This window comes from Ixodes scapularis, unplaced genomic scaffold (genome assembly GCF_016920785.2).
Source record: "Ixodes scapularis isolate PalLabHiFi unplaced genomic scaffold, ASM1692078v2 PGA_scaffold1__304_contigs__length_218370807, whole genome shotgun sequence".
Taxonomy (NCBI): Eukaryota; Metazoa; Arthropoda; class Arachnida; order Ixodida; family Ixodidae; genus Ixodes; species Ixodes scapularis.
Genome location: NW_024609846.1, coordinates 193675795 through 193697484, shown reverse-complemented (window position 1 = coordinate 193697484; position 21690 = coordinate 193675795). Strand labels below are relative to the sequence as shown.

At 40.9% G+C, this 21690-nt stretch overlaps 1 protein-coding gene across 3 annotated transcripts in view; it reads left to right on the top strand.

Annotated features, from left to right (window-relative positions):
• Positions 1-21272, top strand: part of LOC8039973 (putative phospholipase B-like 2) — a 91084-nt gene extending 69812 nt beyond the window's left edge. For all 3 annotated transcript variants that reach the window (XM_040213540.1, XM_040213536.1, XM_040213546.1), the window contains exons 10-12: positions 3550-3702; positions 6191-6350; positions 20906-21272. In XM_040213540.1, coding sequence (XP_040069474.1) covers positions 3550-3702; positions 6191-6350; positions 20906-21097 — 505 coding nt within the window. In that variant the 3' untranslated portion in view covers positions 21098-21272. The remainder of the gene's footprint in view (positions 1-3549; positions 3703-6190; positions 6351-20905) is intronic.
• Positions 21273-21690: the final 418 nt, after the last annotated feature.

Sequence of the window (21690 nt, the reverse complement as noted above, 5' to 3'; positions counted from 1 at the left end):
ACAAAATTGAGTACAAATTAAAGAATATTTTTCTACGAAAGTGGATTTATGAGGGTTCAGCTCGGGGAACTCTGTAATTCATTCCTTTCATTTGAATCTATAGCTGAAGAGAAAGGCGTCCATGCGTGGGTGCTGTTTGAGCAAAGACTAATCCGGCTTACGGAAATGTACAATCCGAGTATTGACTTTACTTAACTTAAAAAAAAACCACAAAAACACATGTAAAAGTAATACTGTGCTACGCATGATAATGGAACGAAAACGTGCATACGCCCGGTAGAAAACTAGAAAGTAAGAGGCAACCCTTGTTAAGATTAAAGAACTAACAGTGAAGTGTAAGTTAACCATAAATAAATTAAAACGGTATTATCCGCAGCGGTTCCAACGTGGAATAAAATTGAACAATAAGCAGCTCGGAAAGTTTATGAAGCGCTGCGGAAATAATCAGTTTGGGATACCTGACATATTGGTAAATATTGAGATGATCACTGATGACTCTTAAAAATACCCTTGTCTTTAATGAGTATATTCAATTAGCGTTTTTTCCACAAAAAAATGCAGCGACACCCGCAGCATTTTTAGTCAACTACGATTATATGCCTCCTGTTGTGGTTAGTGTTTAGGGCCTCCAAAGGCTCCTAAAATGCTTAGACAAAACAAAAACGATTGGTCCCGATTATATATCGCCTTGAGTATTAGGCGCTGTGCAGATGCGGTTGCCCCATATTTTTTTTATATTATTTAATAAACCATTGCTTGAGTGGTCATTACTAGGCGACTGGAAAGTAGCTTATGTGATCCCAGTTCACAAAAAGAAATCCACGAAGGATGTTACTAACTATAGAGGAATTTATTTAACATTCATTTGTGGAAAACCGCTCGAGCACATCTTATATATACAAATAATGCAGGAGATAAGTCATGAAAACTTTTTGCTGGAATTTCAGCACGGGTTTTTGAAAAAGTTATTCATGCACTACATAACTCCCTGAGATTTATCACAATCTTCTTTTGTCTATCGAAAGGGAGCAGGTTAATTGTGTATCTCTTGATTTCAGAAAAGCGCTTTGCACTGTATCGCATTCATTTTCCGTTGCCTGAAGGACTGTTATTATGTATTTATTTTTTTGCATTGACTATACTGTTACCCGCGCAGGCCTCTAACTATCAGCGATTAGAATGTACTCCCCGAGACGGTGGTTTCCTGTCAGTCCTTATCTTCGTTTTGCGCTCGAATCGATATGTACAATGACGATTCACTCTATTTCTAGGATTGTTTTACTTGTGTCATGGTCGCTAAATGTTTGTACTTTCTGGTATTATTGTAATACCTGAGTGGTGACGTGTTGCATGGTTGTTTTGTGTATTATTTGTTAACCCCGACCTATTATAGTTCTACGTAGGAGTGATTCTATGTGAAATAAAATAAATAAATGACAAATTTCACTTCAGAAATTGGAAAGCCTAAAACTATCCACTGCCGTCCAAAAATGTAGTCTTATTTGTCCTTGCGTCAAGGATGTGTTGTTTTTAATGGTGAAACGTCCCGCTTTGTTGAAGTTACCTCTGGTGTACCAGAAGGGTCGGTTTTAGGGCCATCAGTGTTTTTAATCTTAATCGGTGCTATTCATATTGATGTTTCATCCCAATTAAGATTGTTTGCCAATGATTGTGCTGTTTAGAAATGCCTAAAAAGAGAGGGTTCTGGGCAGCTGCAGGCTAATCTAGATCAAATTGAACACTGGTGCAGTGAGTGGGAATACAGCTTAACGTAAAAATTGTGTTCATGTCACTTTCACTTCTAAGAAAAAAAAATGCAAAATAAGTACCGTTTGAACAATTAGCTTGTAGCGAATGACAATAAAGTAAAATATCTTGGAATCACCTTATCATCTGACTGTACGGGAGTGCGCAGATTGGTGAGGTTAGAGCGAGGGCGAGTCAAACACTCGGCTTTGTTGAACAAAACCTGAAATTTACACGCCACGTAAACCGTAAAAAAAAAACAACTCGCGTACCTCAGCTATGTACGCCCAATCGTAGACCATGCCTGCACTGTGTGAAACCCTGCTTAGACGAATCATGTTGATGGCCTAGAAAAATTACAGAGTCGCGCCGCTCGCCTTTTCCTGGACCTGTATGACCGTTACGCAAGCGTCACTAGTATGAAGTAATCACTAGGTTGGTGTGCACTAGAGCTCCGACGGAAAAACTTGCGTTCAGATTCTTATATAGTATTTATCATAACGCGGCTGGTATTATTAGGTCACCTTACCTTGTAAGGCATAAGTACTTTTCTCACCCAAAAGATTATGAACACAAAACACGTGAGTACAGGAGCTGGACTGAGCTGTTCTGGAGTTCGCTTTTTGTCAGGACTGTCAAGGGCTGGTACGGATTGGATAGAACAATATGTGCTGCAATACAGTAAATTTTTGTTTCAATTTTGTTCACCCTTGTAATAATGCCTTAAAGGGGTACTCCGGCGCTTTTTGAGCTACCTCAACTAACTATATTTTCTGACTCCCCGGCCTTTACCCTTTCCGGTATGCTATTTAGTATTGCGAAATTCATAATAGTTATTGCGAAATCGGCAAATGAAAATAAAGCAAAAACCAACATTCAAATATACCCTCACATTTCGGTGCCGAGACGTCAGTGGAAGGCAAGCTTGCCAGTCGAGCGAGCAGTCTAAAAAATAGAATATGCCAATCACTTGTTCCGTGCTGAAGGACGGGGACTGGAGCGAGCTTCCAAAGCATCGATTTTACACCATGAAACTGCTTCGAATCAGTTGGGAACAAATTCTACAGTCCAAAGAGTGAACCCCTGCACTTTCACTGACGTCACTTTTTCGTTGTTGCCAGTAGAGACTTTCAGTTTGAAAAACACGCTGAGGACCAAACCTGTAAATTCAATAACTTCGTGAAAACAAATTATTTTGACCTAAAATTTGGGATACTACTTTGGCGATGTTGTTTGGCGAGTTTAGCAAAATTTCAAGCAAATCGGGGACCATGAAGAAATCGCCGGAGTACCCCTTTAAGAGGCGCTGCAGGAGTACCATACATAAAGAATAAAGATATTGCAATACACCAACATCATTCGGAAGCATGGTGTAAGTCGCAAACAATTACGGCACAGGAAAGAAGACACACTTAGGTGTCCGTGTGTGTTTGCTTCCTTGTGTTTAATGGCTTTTTGCGTCTTGCGCAATGCTTCATAACGTTCACCAACTTGCCCAACAACTTCTCCTAGCAACACCATTCTTTGAAATAGATTATTGCCAGATGTTCATCACTCCTTTAGATCAGCTCGGTAAGTTATTAATGTTAAAGGAGGGGATTAAGAAAATTTCAACTTAGCTGCCCAGAGGAAAGTCCGAAATTGTCTGGAAAAATATATTTTACATAACTCAGTTATTTTGTATTCGTTTTAATATAACCCCTTTTTATTTCAAATCGAATCAAATGCCTCCCTCACAATGTTTTGTTTTTTCCTCACGAAGTTTATTTCTAGGCGCCTCATCAGCCATCTTTGATATTTCAGCTTCTTTCCTGCTATCTTCAACATCAGCGGTCAACCAGACATGGTCAAGAAATACGGAAATTATTACAGCTATGATATGTCTCCTCGGGCAAAAATATTTAGGAGGGAGCAGAGCAAAGTCGAAGACGTTGACACCATGTTGGGCCTCATGAGGTTAGTGTTTTTTGGGGCCTGTCTAAATTATATAACGATTCCAGCTCAAATTTTTTATTGCATGTGTCTTCGAATCGCTTCAAAAAGTCAACAGTCATTCCTATTCATAAAATGTGTAACCTCATAGTAACTTTGAAGTTTATTCCTGATAGTATATTTCTGATATTACATGTAAAATGCCGGTTGCTGTAAGAAACTGTAAAAGCCATTTCATCTACTCGGGGCACTTCGACACCCTGTCATAGAGGTGAATGAACCATACCAAACCGTCGAAACTGGGGAACTGTACTGTATTTCTTTTTTTTACTTTGGAATATAATTATTAGTTGCTTTAATCAAGCTTGCTCCCTCAAAAGCTCTCTAATATCACTTGCCACCAGAAACCTTACCGGAAAAAAGGATTCAATTGCGAAGAATTTTCTAGGTTTTTCTATTCATATAAAGTATCGTGAAAGTCACGATAAAGTATCGTGACTTTCCTTCAGATTCTTAAAAGCCGTTTCGTTTAATCATGCAGTTTTGAATATTATAAATTATGAACGTTTAGTTTGGCAGTATCGAGTTGAAGCCATTAAAAATGACAGCGCTCCAGTTTGTGTCCTATTTTGCAAAATATAAAATAAAACATATTTTGGTGCACCTGACATGGGCTCACTAGCAAACGGACAGCTGACAAAGGGCGTTGAAAATATGGCTGATTTTCTCCTCTTTGAAAATAACAAGTTATTACAGTTTTTAACATTTTCTTTCTTGCTGCGTGCATCTTGTGTACTGTTTTAGTACACACGTCAGACCGTTGATGTACGTCCTCTTCTATAGTGGAAACGCCCTGGTATAGAGGGTGTTTGCTTTTAATACGGTCAGATCTATTAGAACAAATCCATAAGAGATACCCTAATTCGCTGTATGCAGGTGAATTATACGACCAGGTGGAGATAATATAGGGGGATAATCGTCATGGTTAGTCTAATAACCAAGAAAAAAATGTTGTGTAACTGTTTAACTAGTTAAAACACGAATATGATTTGAAAACTGCTCAGAGTCATCGAAAGTCACTGAATCAGTTAGTTTTGGATGGACTCAAAGTACCTGGCAAGCTGAAGGTACGCTAACGTTACCATCCCTGCAAAAGGCGCACGGCTACCTGTGCGAAAACGCGGAGGGTATTCTTAACATCCGGGGTTTGGAAAAGCTAGTGCACGTGCACGAAGGATAAATTTAGTGCAGCTCCTAAAGCCGGCTGATTTACTGTATTTTTTCCTTGCTCCCTCAAGTTCCTAGCTAGGAAACTATGGTTATTTCAAATAATTAAGAAGTTAATTAACAAGCTGTAGTTAATTATCCAACTTATTTTGACAATTACCCTCCAAGAATATGTTACCCTTGCCCTATGACTCACCTACACAGGCCAAATTAGTGTACCTTTGCAAAATTCCTTTTTGTAATCATTATGTTGAAATTAAAAGCAAACACGCTATAATATTATACTATGGGGTAGTAGATACCTGTTCGATAAAGTGTGAGGAATCCTTCTCTTCAGTAGTGTCCGGCGAGTAGCCTCAGCATAATTTTTCTAGGATGCCATTCATGGAGGGAATATGCTGCGAAAAAGCAACAAATTTCGCCTGGCGACATTCGCTCTGCTGTGGCGTGAGACCAGTTACTATTTTGCAGTGCAAAAAAAAGAACGTGCTGCCCACTGTATTTCGATGCTTCTTCGCCGGATATTCGCCCCATGCAGCCCAGCCTTTAGTGTAACATTTTGGAGCCTCGAATTTTGCTCTTTTATCTCAACCGATCGCATAACATTCCTCCTACACTTTGTGATCAAGTAATGCTTTATATAAAAGTTCAGAGATCATCGCCGCTGACTAAGCTAAACAAAAAAAACAAAAAAAAAACTGTAAAATGAGCCAGGAGACTCGAATTTTATATTTGGTGTACCATAGATTAGGAGCGACTTCTCAACGGTGTACAATGCTCACTAAACCTGTACGGAACGCGCGAACTGTGTCTCGTCTCACGGGAGCGCTATCCTGGTGGCATCCGTTAAACTTCTTTATTGCGCTCAATGGAACAGCCCGAGGAGGGAAGGCTGCTCGCTCAAGGTAGAAATTGAATCTAGACCACTCATAACGCATATTTGGCAGTCGTTCATGCATTGCAGTGCGATGGTGTGTCAAAAAGCGTAGATTGCCCGGCAAGCAAAATTTATGCGTTTTCGCTGGTCCAGCAGTGATTTCGACCTTGAGCGAGCCGCTTTCCTTGCTCGGGCTCTTCCATTAAACACGATATCGTGGAGGAGTTCCTCGGGTGCCGCCATGATAATGCACCCATGAAATAGTACATGCACAGCTCGCGTGTTTCGTAAATCTTTGAGAAGCACTGCACAGATCCACATTATTCCCTGTTTGTAATGCGTCAGAATAACAACTTTGGTTGCAATCTGACGTTGGCCACATCGCCCACTCGCGTTCTTGTTCTCAAGGTACAATAACTACACGCACGATCCGGCGTCGAGATGCAACTGCACGCCGCCGTACAACCCCGTCTACGCCATTGCTGCCCGTTACGACCTCTTGGACCCGAAAGGACGCTACGACGTGCCATATATGTTTCGCAGAGCAGGCGGAGCCATAGATATGAAGGTGAGTGCCATCGCCAAAATATATGCTCGGGGATCATGTGAATGGTGGACAGAGGTCTTGACAAATGTGGATGTTTTAAGGGTCACTTAGCTGTTAAAAAATAAACTGCCATGTCATAAACTATTTTTCCCTCCAAAAAAAAAAAAAAAAAAAAGAAAGGCTCGAGGTACACCTATGCACTTATGAGTTGCGAATGCGAAAGCATGTACGCCGCTCTTCCGCTTCCTTCTTTTTTTTTCTTCTTCTCTTTTTTAACTTGTTTTAACGGTCGATCGCGCGCGCTGACCTTGGGCGTGGAGCGGTGGTGCCGCTGCCTCGCGGACACGCAGCGCCATTGGGTGGCCGTCGTTGAAACTGACGCGGAGCGGCCAATGGGAGCCTCGCCGACGCGCGCCAGCCAATGGGATCGAAGCCAAAATCCATCATCTTTATGATTTAACGGCACCTAGTTTACCGATCCCTTTGGGATCGGTAAACTAGGTGCCGTTTGGCTAGGCTTTTTGCGTGGTTTCATAGCTGGGAGCTGGCTTCAGTTGGAGAAATGATTTGAGGTGCCGTTTAGCGCGGTTTCGAAGCTGATGACGTCGGCTTCGAAACTGAAAATGAGACTCGACACAGAATAATTGCAGAAGAATATTAAAATTATTCTTCTGCAATTATTGTGTGTCGAGACTCATTTTCAGTTAGGAAACATTCTGAAATGTGCTTTTGTTTTGATTGCGACATCTCAAACTAGAAGCATGTTTTGGAAGCGCTTCTAGCTCAAAACGCCTCAGGCGACGTAAATATTGTGTTATATTTTTGTTAAGTTTTTAGGAAATTTAATTTTGTTACGTGTGTGCAGACTTGTGCGTAATCCATCACAAGTAAAGAAATTACTTGTAATCCGTTACATTTATCAGAAATATTGTAAGGGAATATTAATATTGTAAGGGAATGATTGTATCCGTTACATTTTCGTTTTCATTCACGGATGAAAAAATGCGCCAATTTTGAACAAGTAGCACAAACTGTGTCTAAAATAAATTATATTTTTTACAAGATGACCATTGCCGGAATGAGACTGTCACCTGTATTTACAAAAACGCAGCGCCTCGCAATCGTCATGCGCTCAAACCCTTTCTTCACGGTGCAGAACGGCCATTCTTTTTCTTGCTTGGTTGTTTGGAAGTTGCAGCTTGTTCTTCCACAAAGGAAGGGGGAGCGCACTGATGTAAAGAACCGGACTCTCGGTGCAAACAATATTAGGAAAACTCTCAAAATCAGTATCTTTACTTCTAAGAAAAGAAAAGAAAACTGCCGAGGTGCACGAGAGTTTGTATAGCGGACCGCTGCGCGCCTGTTCCTTTTGTCTTGCTGAAGTACGATCGTTTATTGATTTTGGGCGGTTTCTCAACTGTACTTCTAAGAGATCCAGATTGCTCAGATCCCTATCACCGTTTCTTCCGTCAGCTTTTTATGACCTAGATAAAAATTGTGATATTTTTGTTGTTGTTTTTCTACAATATTAGGGTACGCTGTCGGTAGAGTTCGCATTTTGTCGAGGAACCTATTACATTGCAATATGATCTCCTTAAGCCACGTAATAAAAAGAGTATAGCTGACGTCAACTATTTAAATGCTACAGTAACAGTGCTAAATTATAGATTCCCTACTTGACTTTCCTTGGTGGTCGCAGTGGAGGGACGCTGCGCTACCTTTGCATCACCTGATAGCCAGCTAAACAACATTGAGCCCTGGAACGGCCTAAGGCCGACCTGAGTTACATACGTTTTGAACTGCATATTGATGTTCTATTTTCAAGCGTTAACTTTCTAGGGCCAACGAAACTCAAGGTCATGTTCTCAAAGTCATGTCCTCTAATTGTTGTAACTCCCGTGGCTGAAGCACAAGGTCCCCGTAATCAACGTCACGTAAGCGCCGGTCGCGTAAGCTAGTGAATGTTAGAAGCTGAAGCTGACGTGACCTGACATCTTTGACGTCGTCCTCGAGGCCGTCCTAGAGGTGGTCCTTGAAGCCGCCCTAGACGCCGTCCTTTAGGTCGCCTTCGATGTGTGCGTAATAAAACCATTTCATCACCATACCATTTCCTTTCCCTATTGTTTTCACTAAGGATGTTCCTGTAAAGCTACAGCATTTCATCGCGTTAGGTCGAGTGAACGTGCCTGCGTTTTGTTTTTACCCTAGTACGTAAATTAAAGGCAAAGCCGCGAAAGTAACGGATCACTTATTAAAGTAATGCGCACTTACTTTTATGAAAGAGTAATTGCAACAGTTATTAGTTTCAATTTTGCCTTGGATAATTGTAAATATAATTCCAGCTTTTTTATTACGTGTACACGCCCGCATCTGTGTCACATCCAACCCCTTAGAAATACTTTTTGAGAGTTCTGTTTTTAAAAGCGAGTTTTTAGTTCTTGTTTTAGTCTATCTCTTCTAAAGTTTGTCATCTTCGTTAAATCAAATTGCATTATGTTTAACTTTGTCATCTCTCACTGGGTGGATTTAGGTATTATGTTTTTGTTTTGAATGCTCCAGATGCTGTGAAATACACGTTACCGCTTACATTTTCTTACGGAGGGGTGTTATTCCAAGAAACTGTTCGTGTCTACTTTTGTTTCGTCTTACAGTTCTCTACAACTTCATTGCGCGCCTTTTCGTGCATCTTGTATGGGCTTCTGTAAGGAACGTCTAACTCTAAGAATGCTCGAGAATAAAAAAAAAAACGATTGAAATTGAAATTTTATTGAAACATGCATAATTTTTTTTTCGCTCCGAAAGCATTTTTTTGACCAAAGAGTGCAGTTTTAATAAGGCCTGTTTGCTTAAATTTTAAATGTGAAAATGAGTAAGTGTGTGTGTTATTCAGACAAAATCAACCTCGGAAATTTTCCACAGACGCGTAATAAAGGTAGAATCATAGTTATTACAAGACTATATGAAAAATGAATGTCGAAATCACTGAATGTGTCTTTTCCAAAATATGACTGTGTAAAATTTAAAAAAAAGACACAAACAACATATGTTTGATCATGCGACATTTATGATAACCACGGGACCAAACGGGCAACCTAAGTATTTTCACACAACATGTAATACTTTTCTGGTCACACCGGAATATCAATAGACGAGAATTGCCACGAATATATAAATGCACAAAATGCGCCACTGACATGTGTTCAAGCAATCGATAAGAGTATAATCACTGAGATTTGAGGAAATACAGGGCTTACGGGGTAACTTTCGAGCAACTAATTAGTGTTTTGCGGCCAAACAGATTGCGGCGTTAGGCAATAACAACGAAGCAGTGAACATGAATTTCATAGCCACGACTTTCGCTTTTTAATATTTAGGTGACTATACAACTGCTGCAGAGTTTTCTTTAGAGCAATTGGCAGTAGTTACATCGAACATGTTGACATGGTCTGAAGAACACTAGAGTTAACTAAAAGGCTTATGTCGCGGAATATAAGGCGCGTCTGTTTATCAGTTTCTGCTTACTACAGAGACATTCAACCACGGCGAACAATAGAAGGATCCCAATAACAGACGAACTCCTAAATGATTGACATCTAAAAAATACGATATGCGCCTGTACAATCCACAATGTCGCGTGCCGCTCGTAGTCCCTGCGCACATGGAATCTTGTTTTGCCTAATTATATTTCGAGCTTCCTCCTTATAGGGCAGGGGTGGCCAAGCTGCGGCTCGCGAGCCGCATGCGGCTCTTCACGTGTTGAAGTGCGGCTCGCGGCTCCCTCCCCTAACCCCACACCCCCCCTCGCTCGCAGTATTTCGCCAAAAAGAGAAACGGAAAGCGTTTCAAATCGAAAGACAAATTGCGGCTTGGTAGTCTTGTGGTACTACTACTTTACGTGCAGTTGGACTGCTTTTGAGTCGGATAGAAGAGTAGTTTCAGTTTCGTTTATTGTTATAAACCAAAATCCCCCCCCCCCCCCCCCCCCCCCCCGCGGCTCTTGGAAGTTTCGTGGTTTTGCTTGCGGCTCTTACACCGGGTCAGCCTGGCCACCCCTGTTATAGGGGATACACCTCTTCTTTGCCACAGTTCGCTGCTTCCGCGTACAGCCAAAAAGCTAGCTCACAGGCCTTCTTAGAACCTTTCCCCGTTCGGCTTAAGGCCACGGTCCCACTGAATGTGGCAGTTTAGGTACTTTTTGGCAGGTCATTACTCATCTCCTCTTAAATACTGTTTTGTGGGATTGATGTCATTCGAAAGGCAATGCAATCCTCTTTCATTTGATATTATGTGTGTGTTGGTTTTTACGGTTCATGCGCATTTGTAGCGTTGCGAATATGATGTCGCGGACCCTCACTTGCTCCGCTAGTTCATGTTTTATGAACGATCCATTAAAGATAACACGGTTCTAATATAGCAGTTTTGTTAAGATGATGTCGGAGCAGAATGTAACGATACACTTTTTTGGTATGTGCACGACTTTGTTTTTTTTCATCCCTCCAAACATTGCCCTAACATTGACATATTTCAGCACAAATATGTTTTTAATGACAAGCGCTAGGACAATGAAATTAGCTACAGATGTAGTGCTTATTATTGGTAATATTCAGAAAAAAATTCAATGTTGTGTAAAATTTATTTGTTTAGATATTTTATATCAAACGTAGCACTTTTTGGTGCTTCGAGTCATGGTACTTCAAATGCCGCTGAGGAAATAATTAAACTATGATAAAACCTTTAATAACATTTAGAGCTACAATGGTTGCCCAAGAGGTGGACGATGGCTTTTTTTTATTTTCAAAGTCATAACGCTCCAGGAGCCCTTCAAACTTACCTGTTTTTGACGCATATCTTTTTTGGACATCAAACAGATTTATTGGCATCTAATAACATTTATTGTTTGGAATAGATATACATTGCAATGTATTAAATTTTTACAATGATATTGCTTTGGTTTTTTAATAGGTGTAGAGCTTAGATAATTTTAAAAACAATTAAAAACTGTTTGGGTGTTTTGTTGCGCTGCCTGGCGGATGGCAGACAAACAGCTGATTTCTAATGTTCAAAAAATTTCCGAGGGCGGCGTTGTCGTCTGTATCATCATCAATCTCCGTGTCTTTTTACCTTCACATTAAAAAAATATATTGGAAGATTTACTATCGCTAAATGAATGGTTTAAGTTGTGAGTCAGGTTAATAAATCTAAGACAAATAATTACACCAGCGTAGCGTGATATAATGTGTTCATTATTCGATATGATTGAAATCACTAAACAATAAAGACGAAGAGGAAAAGAATACACCCGAGTTCACTTCATGCCTAGAGTCACTAAATGAATTTAAAGTATCGGCCCTGCGTTCCCAAAAATTGTTTTGGGCGCCGCCATTTTTGGTCTTGTTCAGAGCAAACGCAACGGCCGATCGTCATGATCCAAAAGCACGACTTTCTCAGCATTAGATGCGGTGCTAGGAAGCTGATGCAATATTGCAATGCTCTGTCGCGGGTTGTTTAAACATTTGTGGGGGACGGAAAAGCGTTTCCTGTGATTTTAGATAAAGCTTCAGATAACTGGCAACCATGATTTTGAGCCACAATATTGCCAAGTGTCGTTACTCTGAACCGTAGCTAATTTACTGGCACAAGAGGCAGGTGTCAAAAGGTAGTTGCTTGTGGAATCCACGGGGCTTACGTCATGGCCCCTCCAGGTATTACAAGCCTCTTGAACAGGAGCATGAATAATGTCATTAAATAAGCTACGCTTTAGAGTAGCGACACTTGGCCATATTGTGGCTTAAAATCATGGTTGTCAGTTATTTGAAGCTTTATCTGAAATCACAAGAAACGCTTTTCCGTCCTCCACTTTAAACAGTTCGCGACAAAGCAAAGCAACGTTACATGAGCTTCCTATCACCGAATCTAATGCTGAGGATGTCGCACCTTTGAATCATGGCGATCGGCAGTTGCGCCTGCTTTGCACAAGCACCAAAATGGCGGCATTCACAACACTGTCGGGGAAGAGAGTGCCGATACTCTAAGCGCCGCTCATTTATTGGCTCTAGTTCCCGCGAAACTCCTTTTCCCTGACTGAAACCGAAACTAAATACGAAGAATACACCATTATTATAGCTTATTTAGTTATAACCAACTACACATAATGAAAGAAGGAAGCGGCCGGGTAGGAGAAACGCGGGTTTTAAGTAATAATAATAATAATAATAATGTGTTTTATTCCCTTTACAAATACATACAAATAATGCTGGCCTACAAAAGCAGTATTCTGCTTGTGCGTAGGACCAGACAATCCAGCGAAATACATATTAATACATCATGATAAAAAAAAAATCGAACGAGTGCAATGTGGCCATTGATACCAACATTAATAAAAAACAAAGCCGCAATTCGGCACAAAACAAAATGAACACAACTATCGAAATCATCAAGAGGCAAGTATACAGTGATGGGAGTAAAGCAGTGTATATGGAGGTAATGAGAGGCACCAGTTTTTTATTTCTTTTTTTAGTACTTTTATCGAATTTATTTTCATTAAAGGCTCAGTGAGCTCATTAAATAAGGTGGGAATAAAGTGAGCTCTGCATCTTTTTCCGTATCGCGTGTAAATTCTGGGGATCATAAACCTTTCTTTGCGCCTTAGGTCCCTAGGCTTGTCCACTGGAACCTTGAACGTCGCATCGTAGCAATAATTTATAAACGTAACGTATCTATGAAAATTTTTAAAGAATAAAATTTGGAGCTTCTTTGCTTTATCTTCCATATCTAATGTTCCGTATGTAGTTCCGTATGTGATGTTTTTAACCATATGTTTTAAAATTCTGTTTATTGCATGTGTCTTGTATGGAGAACAGTGACCATATAAAGTGATTCCATATCGTAGAATTGATTCAGCTAACGACCTGTACACCAGTAGTCTTATCTTTACGCTGCACAAGCCTCTTATTTTGTACAGATATGCTGAAACGGCACGTAGTCTTTTAGTCACAAATTCCACATGTTGATTCCATGATACATGTTCGTCGACGTATAATCCTAGATATTTTACACAATTATCGTATGGCAAAGGTTTACAAGTACAATTATTACACGGTGTCGAATGAAGTAAAATTCTAGGTGACATATCAATACGTTTATGAGAATTTCGGAAACACAGTAACTTAGTTTTGGCAAAATTAACGGAAATGGCATTTTAGTTAAACCAACCTATTAGTTCATTTATATCTCTTTGGAAGACTAAAACAGCATCATCATAGTTTTCATAAGGTAAAACTAGCACCGTATCGTCAGCATACTGAAATAGCTTAGATCGTAGAGGTAGAATACCCAAATCATTTATGTAAACGTTAAATAAAATTGGTCCCAGAGTGCTACCTTGTGGTACACCACATTCGACTTTAACTGTACTACTTATATTATTCATAATTTTAACCATTTGTTGTCTGTCGTTAAAGTAATTCTGAAAAAAGTTATAAAACTGTCCCCTGAAGCCCAATCTGTAAAGCTTTTCAAGTAACAGAGAATGATCAATGGTATCAAAAGCCTTCGATAGATCTATAAAAAGTGCCAGGGCAATCTTGTTATTGTCTAGTGCTTGATTAACACAGTCAGAAAAATCTTCTAAAAGTGTAATAGTACTTTTTTGTTGTCGAAAACCATATTGCGTACTAGAAAATAAATTAAATTTATCACAAAAATTGGCAATTGTTAGTTGTACCCATTTCTCGATTATATGAGCTAATGCAGGCAGAATGGAAATGGGCCTGCAGCTCTCCAATTCCTGTTTTTTACCCTTTTTATACAGTGGACGTATAATAGATATCTTCAAGCCCTTAGGAATTCTTCCAGTATGAAAGGTGTCATTAATTATTTTCATTAAAACGTGTTTTAATTTATCAAAATTATACCGAATATCTCGTACTCTTATATTATCAAATCCTGGTGTTTTAGTTATTGGCATAGCATTTATAATCCTCAAAAGTTCGCTCTCCGTCATCTGAGGTAAGTACGCCGAACTAGAGCATCTGACCTGCGAAGTGACGGGATTGGGACCGTTCAGTGAAATGTTATTTTTTATGCTTCTTACGGAGTCAACAAAACACTTATTAAATGATTCCGATAACGTTAAATAAGAATCTAATCCAGGAAAGTTTTTTTAATTGTATCATCCACGCTATTTTTAGACTTTCTGCCAGTTAATTGGTTTACTAGGTTCCATGTCTTTTTTATATTTCTTCTCGAAGAGGTGAATTGATCTAAGTAATGTTTCCCTTTTTCTAAACGTATTTTTGCTGTCAATTTATTGCGCACTGCATGAAATTCATTTCTTAGTTCTGTGTTTTCGGGATTTTGCTTACATCTGCTCCAAAGCCTTTCCTTTTGATCACACAATCCTAATATTTCCTCGTTTATCCAAACATTCTCAGGTTTTCGTTTCTTCAACTTTATTTTTCTAGCACCTTTAGAATAAATATCTTGAAACGTGTCCACTAGTTTGTCATAGGCTACAATATGATCGAACCCGCATAAAGAATTCCAATCGAACGATTGTATTAAATTATCGATTTTTTAGCATCTAGTATAACTTTGTACCCATTTTCTAAATCTACATTTTCAGCAGTAAGTTCGCCCAATATTGAAAGTACAGTAATGTAATGGTCAGCTACCTTTTGCTTAATGACTCCAGACAGTGTTTTCAAATTACTAATTCTTATAACTATGTGGTCAATACATGATTTTGTAATTTTATTACCATAATATTCCTCCCTCGTATAATTTTGAATGACATTTTCTAGACCAAATAAAGCGAGGGTATCAAGATAACGCGGTACTCCCTGTTTATTCTCATTCAGAACATCAATATTGAAGTCTCCTGCCAGAACTAGGTATTTGTTGTTATTAAATGTTTGAAGGAATTGTTCCAATTCATCACAGAATATAGGTATATTTGAACTGGGTGGCCTGTATACAGCACACACAACATAAGAAAAATTCATTTTGTGAACAATAGCAGCACACACTTCTGCTTGTACAAATGAAACATTTATTTTTTCTGATGAGCATTTGTCATTTATGTACATCATAACTCCGCCACCTTTCCTTTGTTCTCGGCACAAGCAGAAAATATGAAAGCCTGGCAAGGAAAATGTAGCGCAACCTGCCTCATCAGCACTGACCTCACTCAAAATAAGCACATCCAAACTTGGTAGTCGCGTAGATAAAATTAACATTAACTGATCCCAATGTCTGTAAATACTCCTAACATTTACATGAATTAAGCTTAGTTTAGTGTCAGCGTTACTTCCCTCCGCTCTGGAACTTTTCGTATATCCGTCCCACTCACGGAACGATTCAAAAAGCGATTCCATGGTTACCTAATTTTGATAAAGTCTCGTTCGCTCTCAATCTGAATCACCGCCGCTCCCTCCTTCTGCCTTACGAATATCTTTCCGTTCTTCATCCAAGTATACATGTATCCTTTTTCCTTCGCACGTGCCTTGGTGGACCACAACAAACGTTTCAGCGCTCTAGTCAAGTTTTCATTTATAAAAATGTTCTCATTTCTAAGAGTAGTTCTTTTTCTCACCCACAAGTCCCGTGTACGCCTCTCGGTGAATCTCACCAATATAGGTGTGATTCTTCCTTCTTTAGCTTTTAACCTGTGGGCAGCCTCGATGTCGTTCGAAGTCACTGGTGCTAGGTCCAGCTTCGTTGCCACTGTGTTGATTACGCTCATAACATCTTCATTCGGTCGTTGGACTATACCATGGATTTCAATATTCTGCCGTCTAGAGTACAGCTCTGCATTGTCGATAGCCTTTCTTAGTTCACCAACCTCTTCATCCCTTTGTGAAATCCTTCCCTCTAGTTCACCGATTTTCCGCTGTAGTTCATTTATTGTTTTGTCTTGGTTATCCAAATGAACGTTCAATTCCTCATACCTTGCTGTCAGATCATTCATGGCTGCCTCGATTCCTGCTATTGTTTTACTCTGATTTTCTATTTTGAGCATCATCGCGTCGGACCTCGCAGTCTGCGCCTCGAGAGACCTCTCAATGCAAGACATCCTATTAAGGACGGAGGTCAACTTTGCACTGATAGATTCATTTTGTTTGAGTAACCTTTCAAGTTTTTCCTCATTTGGGGTCAGCTCTGACGCCCCTTGAGATACCTCGGGAGTCGCAGACTGTCGTTGGGAATGCAACCTGCAGGTGTTGCATTGCCATTCGGAAATTTCTACGTCGTTCATTGACTTCATTACATTTTTTGTCATTCCAGAACACTCGCCCATGTGGTAATAATTTGTGCACTCCGAACACTTAATACTGCAGCATCATGTCCAATTTTTTTCAGGCAAGAAAGTCAGTCACCTTTTTCAGCCATTTTCGTGAAAACGCCAAACAAGAAGCAAAAAGCAGACCAGCGAAATGCACACCCGCGCACTTACAAATAGTAAGCGAGTGAATATGAAATCTTACCTACAAAAATTGAAAACTTAGTTTTCGTGGCGATGCATTCCGCTGGTCTGCGAAGAGTTGTTCAGCGACTGCCGCTTTTATAGCCCAGAGATTCCGACGATAGGCTGTCCCGATGCGCTGTCTGCCAGCAGGCCCGAGCAATCATCCGCTGATAACTGGGTATCGATGCGGTGGCCGTCGACGTGCAGCTATCTCTTGATATCGTCGCTTGAATCCAGGATCCGCCGTCTCGTTCGTTTTGCGGGCAGATGGGCGCCTACAAAAATTGAAAACTTAGTTTTCGTGGCGATGCATTCCGCTGCGACCGTTCTAACCGTCTCAAAAGAGAGAACGCGCAAACTTTCGCTGGTTTAAAAAAAAAAAAGGCATCCAAAGAAAAGAGGCGGCACGCTCTGTTCTTTGTTATTATGCGTCTAATTGCAAATTGTTGTGTGTATGTTTATACAGCCGGAAGTTAGTCTGCCTTAGTGGGCGTCTCGGGCCTCAGCTGTAGACGAGTAATTTAGCCAGTGCGGTACAACCGCAAACTTGGGGTCTTTAATGTGCACCACGCAGTAGGCATACACGACCGCACGCCGGTGCGATGCTCATCCAGATCGCAACGGGCAGGGGCGGGGTGGGCTCTGCAGCGCGAGTTTTCGCTCCAAGTGCTCCGAGCTGGTGTGCGCTAGACCATGCACTGGGGCCACCGACTCCCCTCCCCCCCCCCCCCCCCCGCCCTCCCCTTGTGCGTCTAATTTATATACAGGTATAAGTATTTGAAGATCGACGATGGACGTCGATCGTCTCGAGGTAATGTAACGTAATAACATTATATAAATAATAAATTTGTTGAAGGACTGAACCACTCAATTTTTCAATTCTTGGATTGTAATATGGCGGCAGCCTATTGTATTTACTGTTGATGAAGAGAAATATGAGGTGACGAGGTAATGATTAAATGATGAGGCTCTATAAGGACGACGATTTTAGTGGGTGTCGAACCACAAAATACTGTGCGAGATTTGTTTCAAGTATCGTGTACCCAAAGACTTTCTTCACCCGCAACAGAATATGGTAGAATCAACGAGGATGGTGCTTTACAACTGTACGTGGAACAGAAAAACTGCACTGTGCAGAAGTGCGGTTTATTCGTTAATATGAGGGACGGATTTCTAGCAGCATTCCCTGATTGACTACTTGGAACAAATGGCCTCGTTGACGTAAAGTGTCCCCGTTCCAAAGGTTCTTGAAGCATACTTAACCGCAAAGGAGTATGAGGTGAAAAATAAGAAAAAGGAGCCTGGTGTCAAAGGTCCAAATCACCACCATAGCTTCTACTATCAAATACAAGGGCAGTTAAACAATACACAAAGAGAGTTTTGTGATCTAGTTATATTTACACTCAAGGGCATTGAAATCCAACGTATTCAGAGGGATGACGCCTTCTGGTCAACCAACATAGAGTATTTTCTACTCAAGTTTTACATGGAAGGCCCGACTTCCGCTGAAATTTCTCACGTAAACGAGTTGTCCGACCGAATAAACTGCCATTACTCCCGATCTGGGAATCTCTCGATCTTCGTTCGTAGACCATAGTATCTTGAGATCGAGGGGTGTGGCTCTTCGTCCGCCGAATATGGCTTCGGCGTTTTTTTTTACCGCGTAATATGAGACCGTCGCGTGCTGCTGGAACAAGAACCTGGCGATTCTTCACTGAACTGCTTTTTCCATAAGCTTCAAAAGGGCATTTTTCCGTTTCGCACACCATCTGTTCTGCTTGCTCGTTAGTTGCAGGATGGTATGGTGCACTATTGTGATGCCTGATGCCGGTTTTTTTTTGTTTTCTTCGAAAACTTGTTTATTTTATTTCAAGCAAGATTTGGCGCGTTATCAGAGAAAAGTTTTTTTTTTCGGTAGGGTAAAAGTAGCTAAAAGAGCCTGTAGAACGTCAATGACGTGTTTGGACGTCGTGGCAGGCATCGTGTAAACTTCCAGCCACTTAGAGTAGGCATCGACCGTGACTCCGCAGATGCGGATACGTTTCGCCACCCACCGATTGAATAGTGGATCGTTTTTTGTTGCTGTTCATGATGGCGTTGGACTCAAGGAAGACTTCGAGTCTTTCCAGAAAGTTAGTCCAGGTGGCAGGACTTTTGTCGAAAGCGGTAAGTGTTCGAAACGCCGACAACGTCGGTAGCCACGTGTTGTGCTTGACACTGGACACTTACCATAAGCTGAGAAGAAACTTGCTTGTTCGTCTGCCACGAGTCGTTCGATATCAGGTCATCACCGCAACACCATCTCTCGACAAAAACGAATGTTCATAGTTAGCAATCACGTGAACTTATAAATTCCCGAACGCTCATAACTTGGCGTCGCTAAACACCGTTCATTCATAGCGTCATCATTGCAAATAAACGTCTTCCTATTTCTTCTGAAGGTTTTCATCATATTCCTCCTAAGCTGTACTTACAACATTATGTGTGTCGGTACTTCCGAAAATATTGCAACGGCATTTGTTTTCTGTAAACTATAATGGACCAACCTTTACAACATCTTCCGGACCCCGTGAAACACAATAGTTCGTGGCGTTATTTTAGTCGTCATTAAAATGGTGAGGTAATTACCGTAAATCCCGAAGCAGTTTAGGTGACGTCCGCTTCCACTGGTGTCTTGGAAGATTGAGTCTACAGAGCGTGCATCCTGCAGAAGAAATTTTCATTGATAAAATATTAACACGTCAATAAACATTTGATTCGTTCTTGGTAAGATTTATTGCGAAAGCCCGTTACAAACGCCGAGCCGCATCTCCCTATATCAGAGAACAGTTTACACCCAGCCTGACATTCTCGCATACATCCGTTTGCTGGGCCACTCTACTTGAGCTAGCTGAGCACAGCTGGCAGCGGCGCGAGCAAGGCCACGAGGGGAACGTGATGGCGCTCGAGCCATCCCACTGTGAACCAATGTTTCGGCCACCCCACGGGGGCGTGTCGCCATCTATTGGTTGAACTAACGCCTTGTTCAAGATGGCTGCCGTGGGACAGCAGCCTTAAAGGGACACTGACAGGCTGCTTGCAAAAAGGTTTTTATTTGAACATAACCAGGAGATCATGTTCAAATCAAAACCAGAAGAAATTCGGCGACTCAAAAATCGTGTTCTTTCCGTCCCAATTAGCCAGTCGAGATTTGGCCGGTTTCAGCAGCGTTCAAGCTGCGTGGATGCAATATATTTCATGTCGTGGACCACCTAAGGCGCATATTCAATATTAAAAATAGAAAACAATACCAACACCATTTTTGTGGTCGCCAAAGAACTGCAAATACATTGATCGATAAAAAAAATAAAAGTGTTGCGACGATCACAGGAAGTACATGAACACGCCATTCTCAATATGATGACGCACCGCGGGCTGGACGACGCGATGGCTCCGCACTAAGGACTAACGTTTCGACGGAAGTGGGGCCGCTTCGGAACTGTCATTCGTGGTAGAGGCCAATCGATCTTCAGGTAGAAAACATCGAGAGGAATGGATATAAGTGGGGAACAATCGCACGACAAACGGTTCACGCGACTTCGTCGTGGTCTGCTTTACACGCGGGAGAAGCGGAGAAAAAAAAAACGCGGTCATGTGTAGCCACGTGACTTCCGGACATGAGCTTCCGTGCTCCTGTTTCGGCTACGTTTTGGAGCAGTTGATATGTTTTGTTGTTTTAATAAAAATATACGCGACTCTGCAGAAAAACATTGATCAAGTAGACTCCTGACTTAATAGCAAAAAAATTACAAACGAAAAATAACAAACAAATTAAACGTCCCTTTAAATTACGCAGGGCGTGGCGAGTCTGTAGCATCTTGTTGCCGCTAGGCAATGATATTGCGACATTAATATCTTCCCACTGTTCTGGGACAAAATGAACAGTTACTGATTGATTGATTGTTTGTTTGATTTATTGATTGATTGATTGACATATTAGCCTATACGAACGCCGGCGAGCGAAGCAAGAATCGTGTACGGGATGAGCCCTGCATCGAGCTTCTTAAGTTGTCAGTGACTTCAGGCACGCGACACGTGCGCACTGGTGACTTTATTTCTTCTCTTATTTCAGCTCACCAACTACGCCATGTTTAAAAGCCTCGAGTTTATTGCCATAAACGGGCCCCCGTTCCACCCGAACAGTTCCGTGCTGCCGCCCTTCCAATGGAGCACGAGTGGCTTTCAAGATCTTCATGAAGGCCATCCGGACAAGTGGATGTTCGGGCCCACGTACCACCGCTGGAATTCCAGCCCGAACCTCTGATTTCGTTTTTATAGACTCGAGTATACGGCTAATTGTCTCCCCTTTGAATAAGGGAAGCTGCGAGTAAAACAAAAACGGTAAAATAGGGCAATTTTTATTGGTCGCAAAAGCAAAGCATGCTGACCTTCAGCGTCTACGGAGGGTATTAATACTTGTAATAAAAGTGAAACTAGTATATGTTGTTGCGCATTCCTCAATTTTATGATACGGTACGTACGATATAGTTCCTAGGGCTTTCCGTGTTTTCGGGGGTTTAATTTTGCGTTTAATTAGTGGATGTTTCTTTTTTAATGTTTATATTTTACTTATATATTCATATTTTTTCGGTTTCAATTTATCGGGTCGGATATCGGAATGGATGTCGGATTTTTATATGTAAGATATCAAATCTCGAACCCATGACATCACATGTTCAGGACCCGTATACTTAAACACTGTTCTAGTACCGATAAGTAAAGGAAACGAGATAAAGCGTGTGACTCTCTAAAAAGAAGCAGCCTCGCGGATATTTAAGGGTTTGTGTATGCCGGGCCAATAAAAATAAAGCTGTAGTTAAGGATTTTTTTCCTTTAATATTCTGTTTTTCATACTAA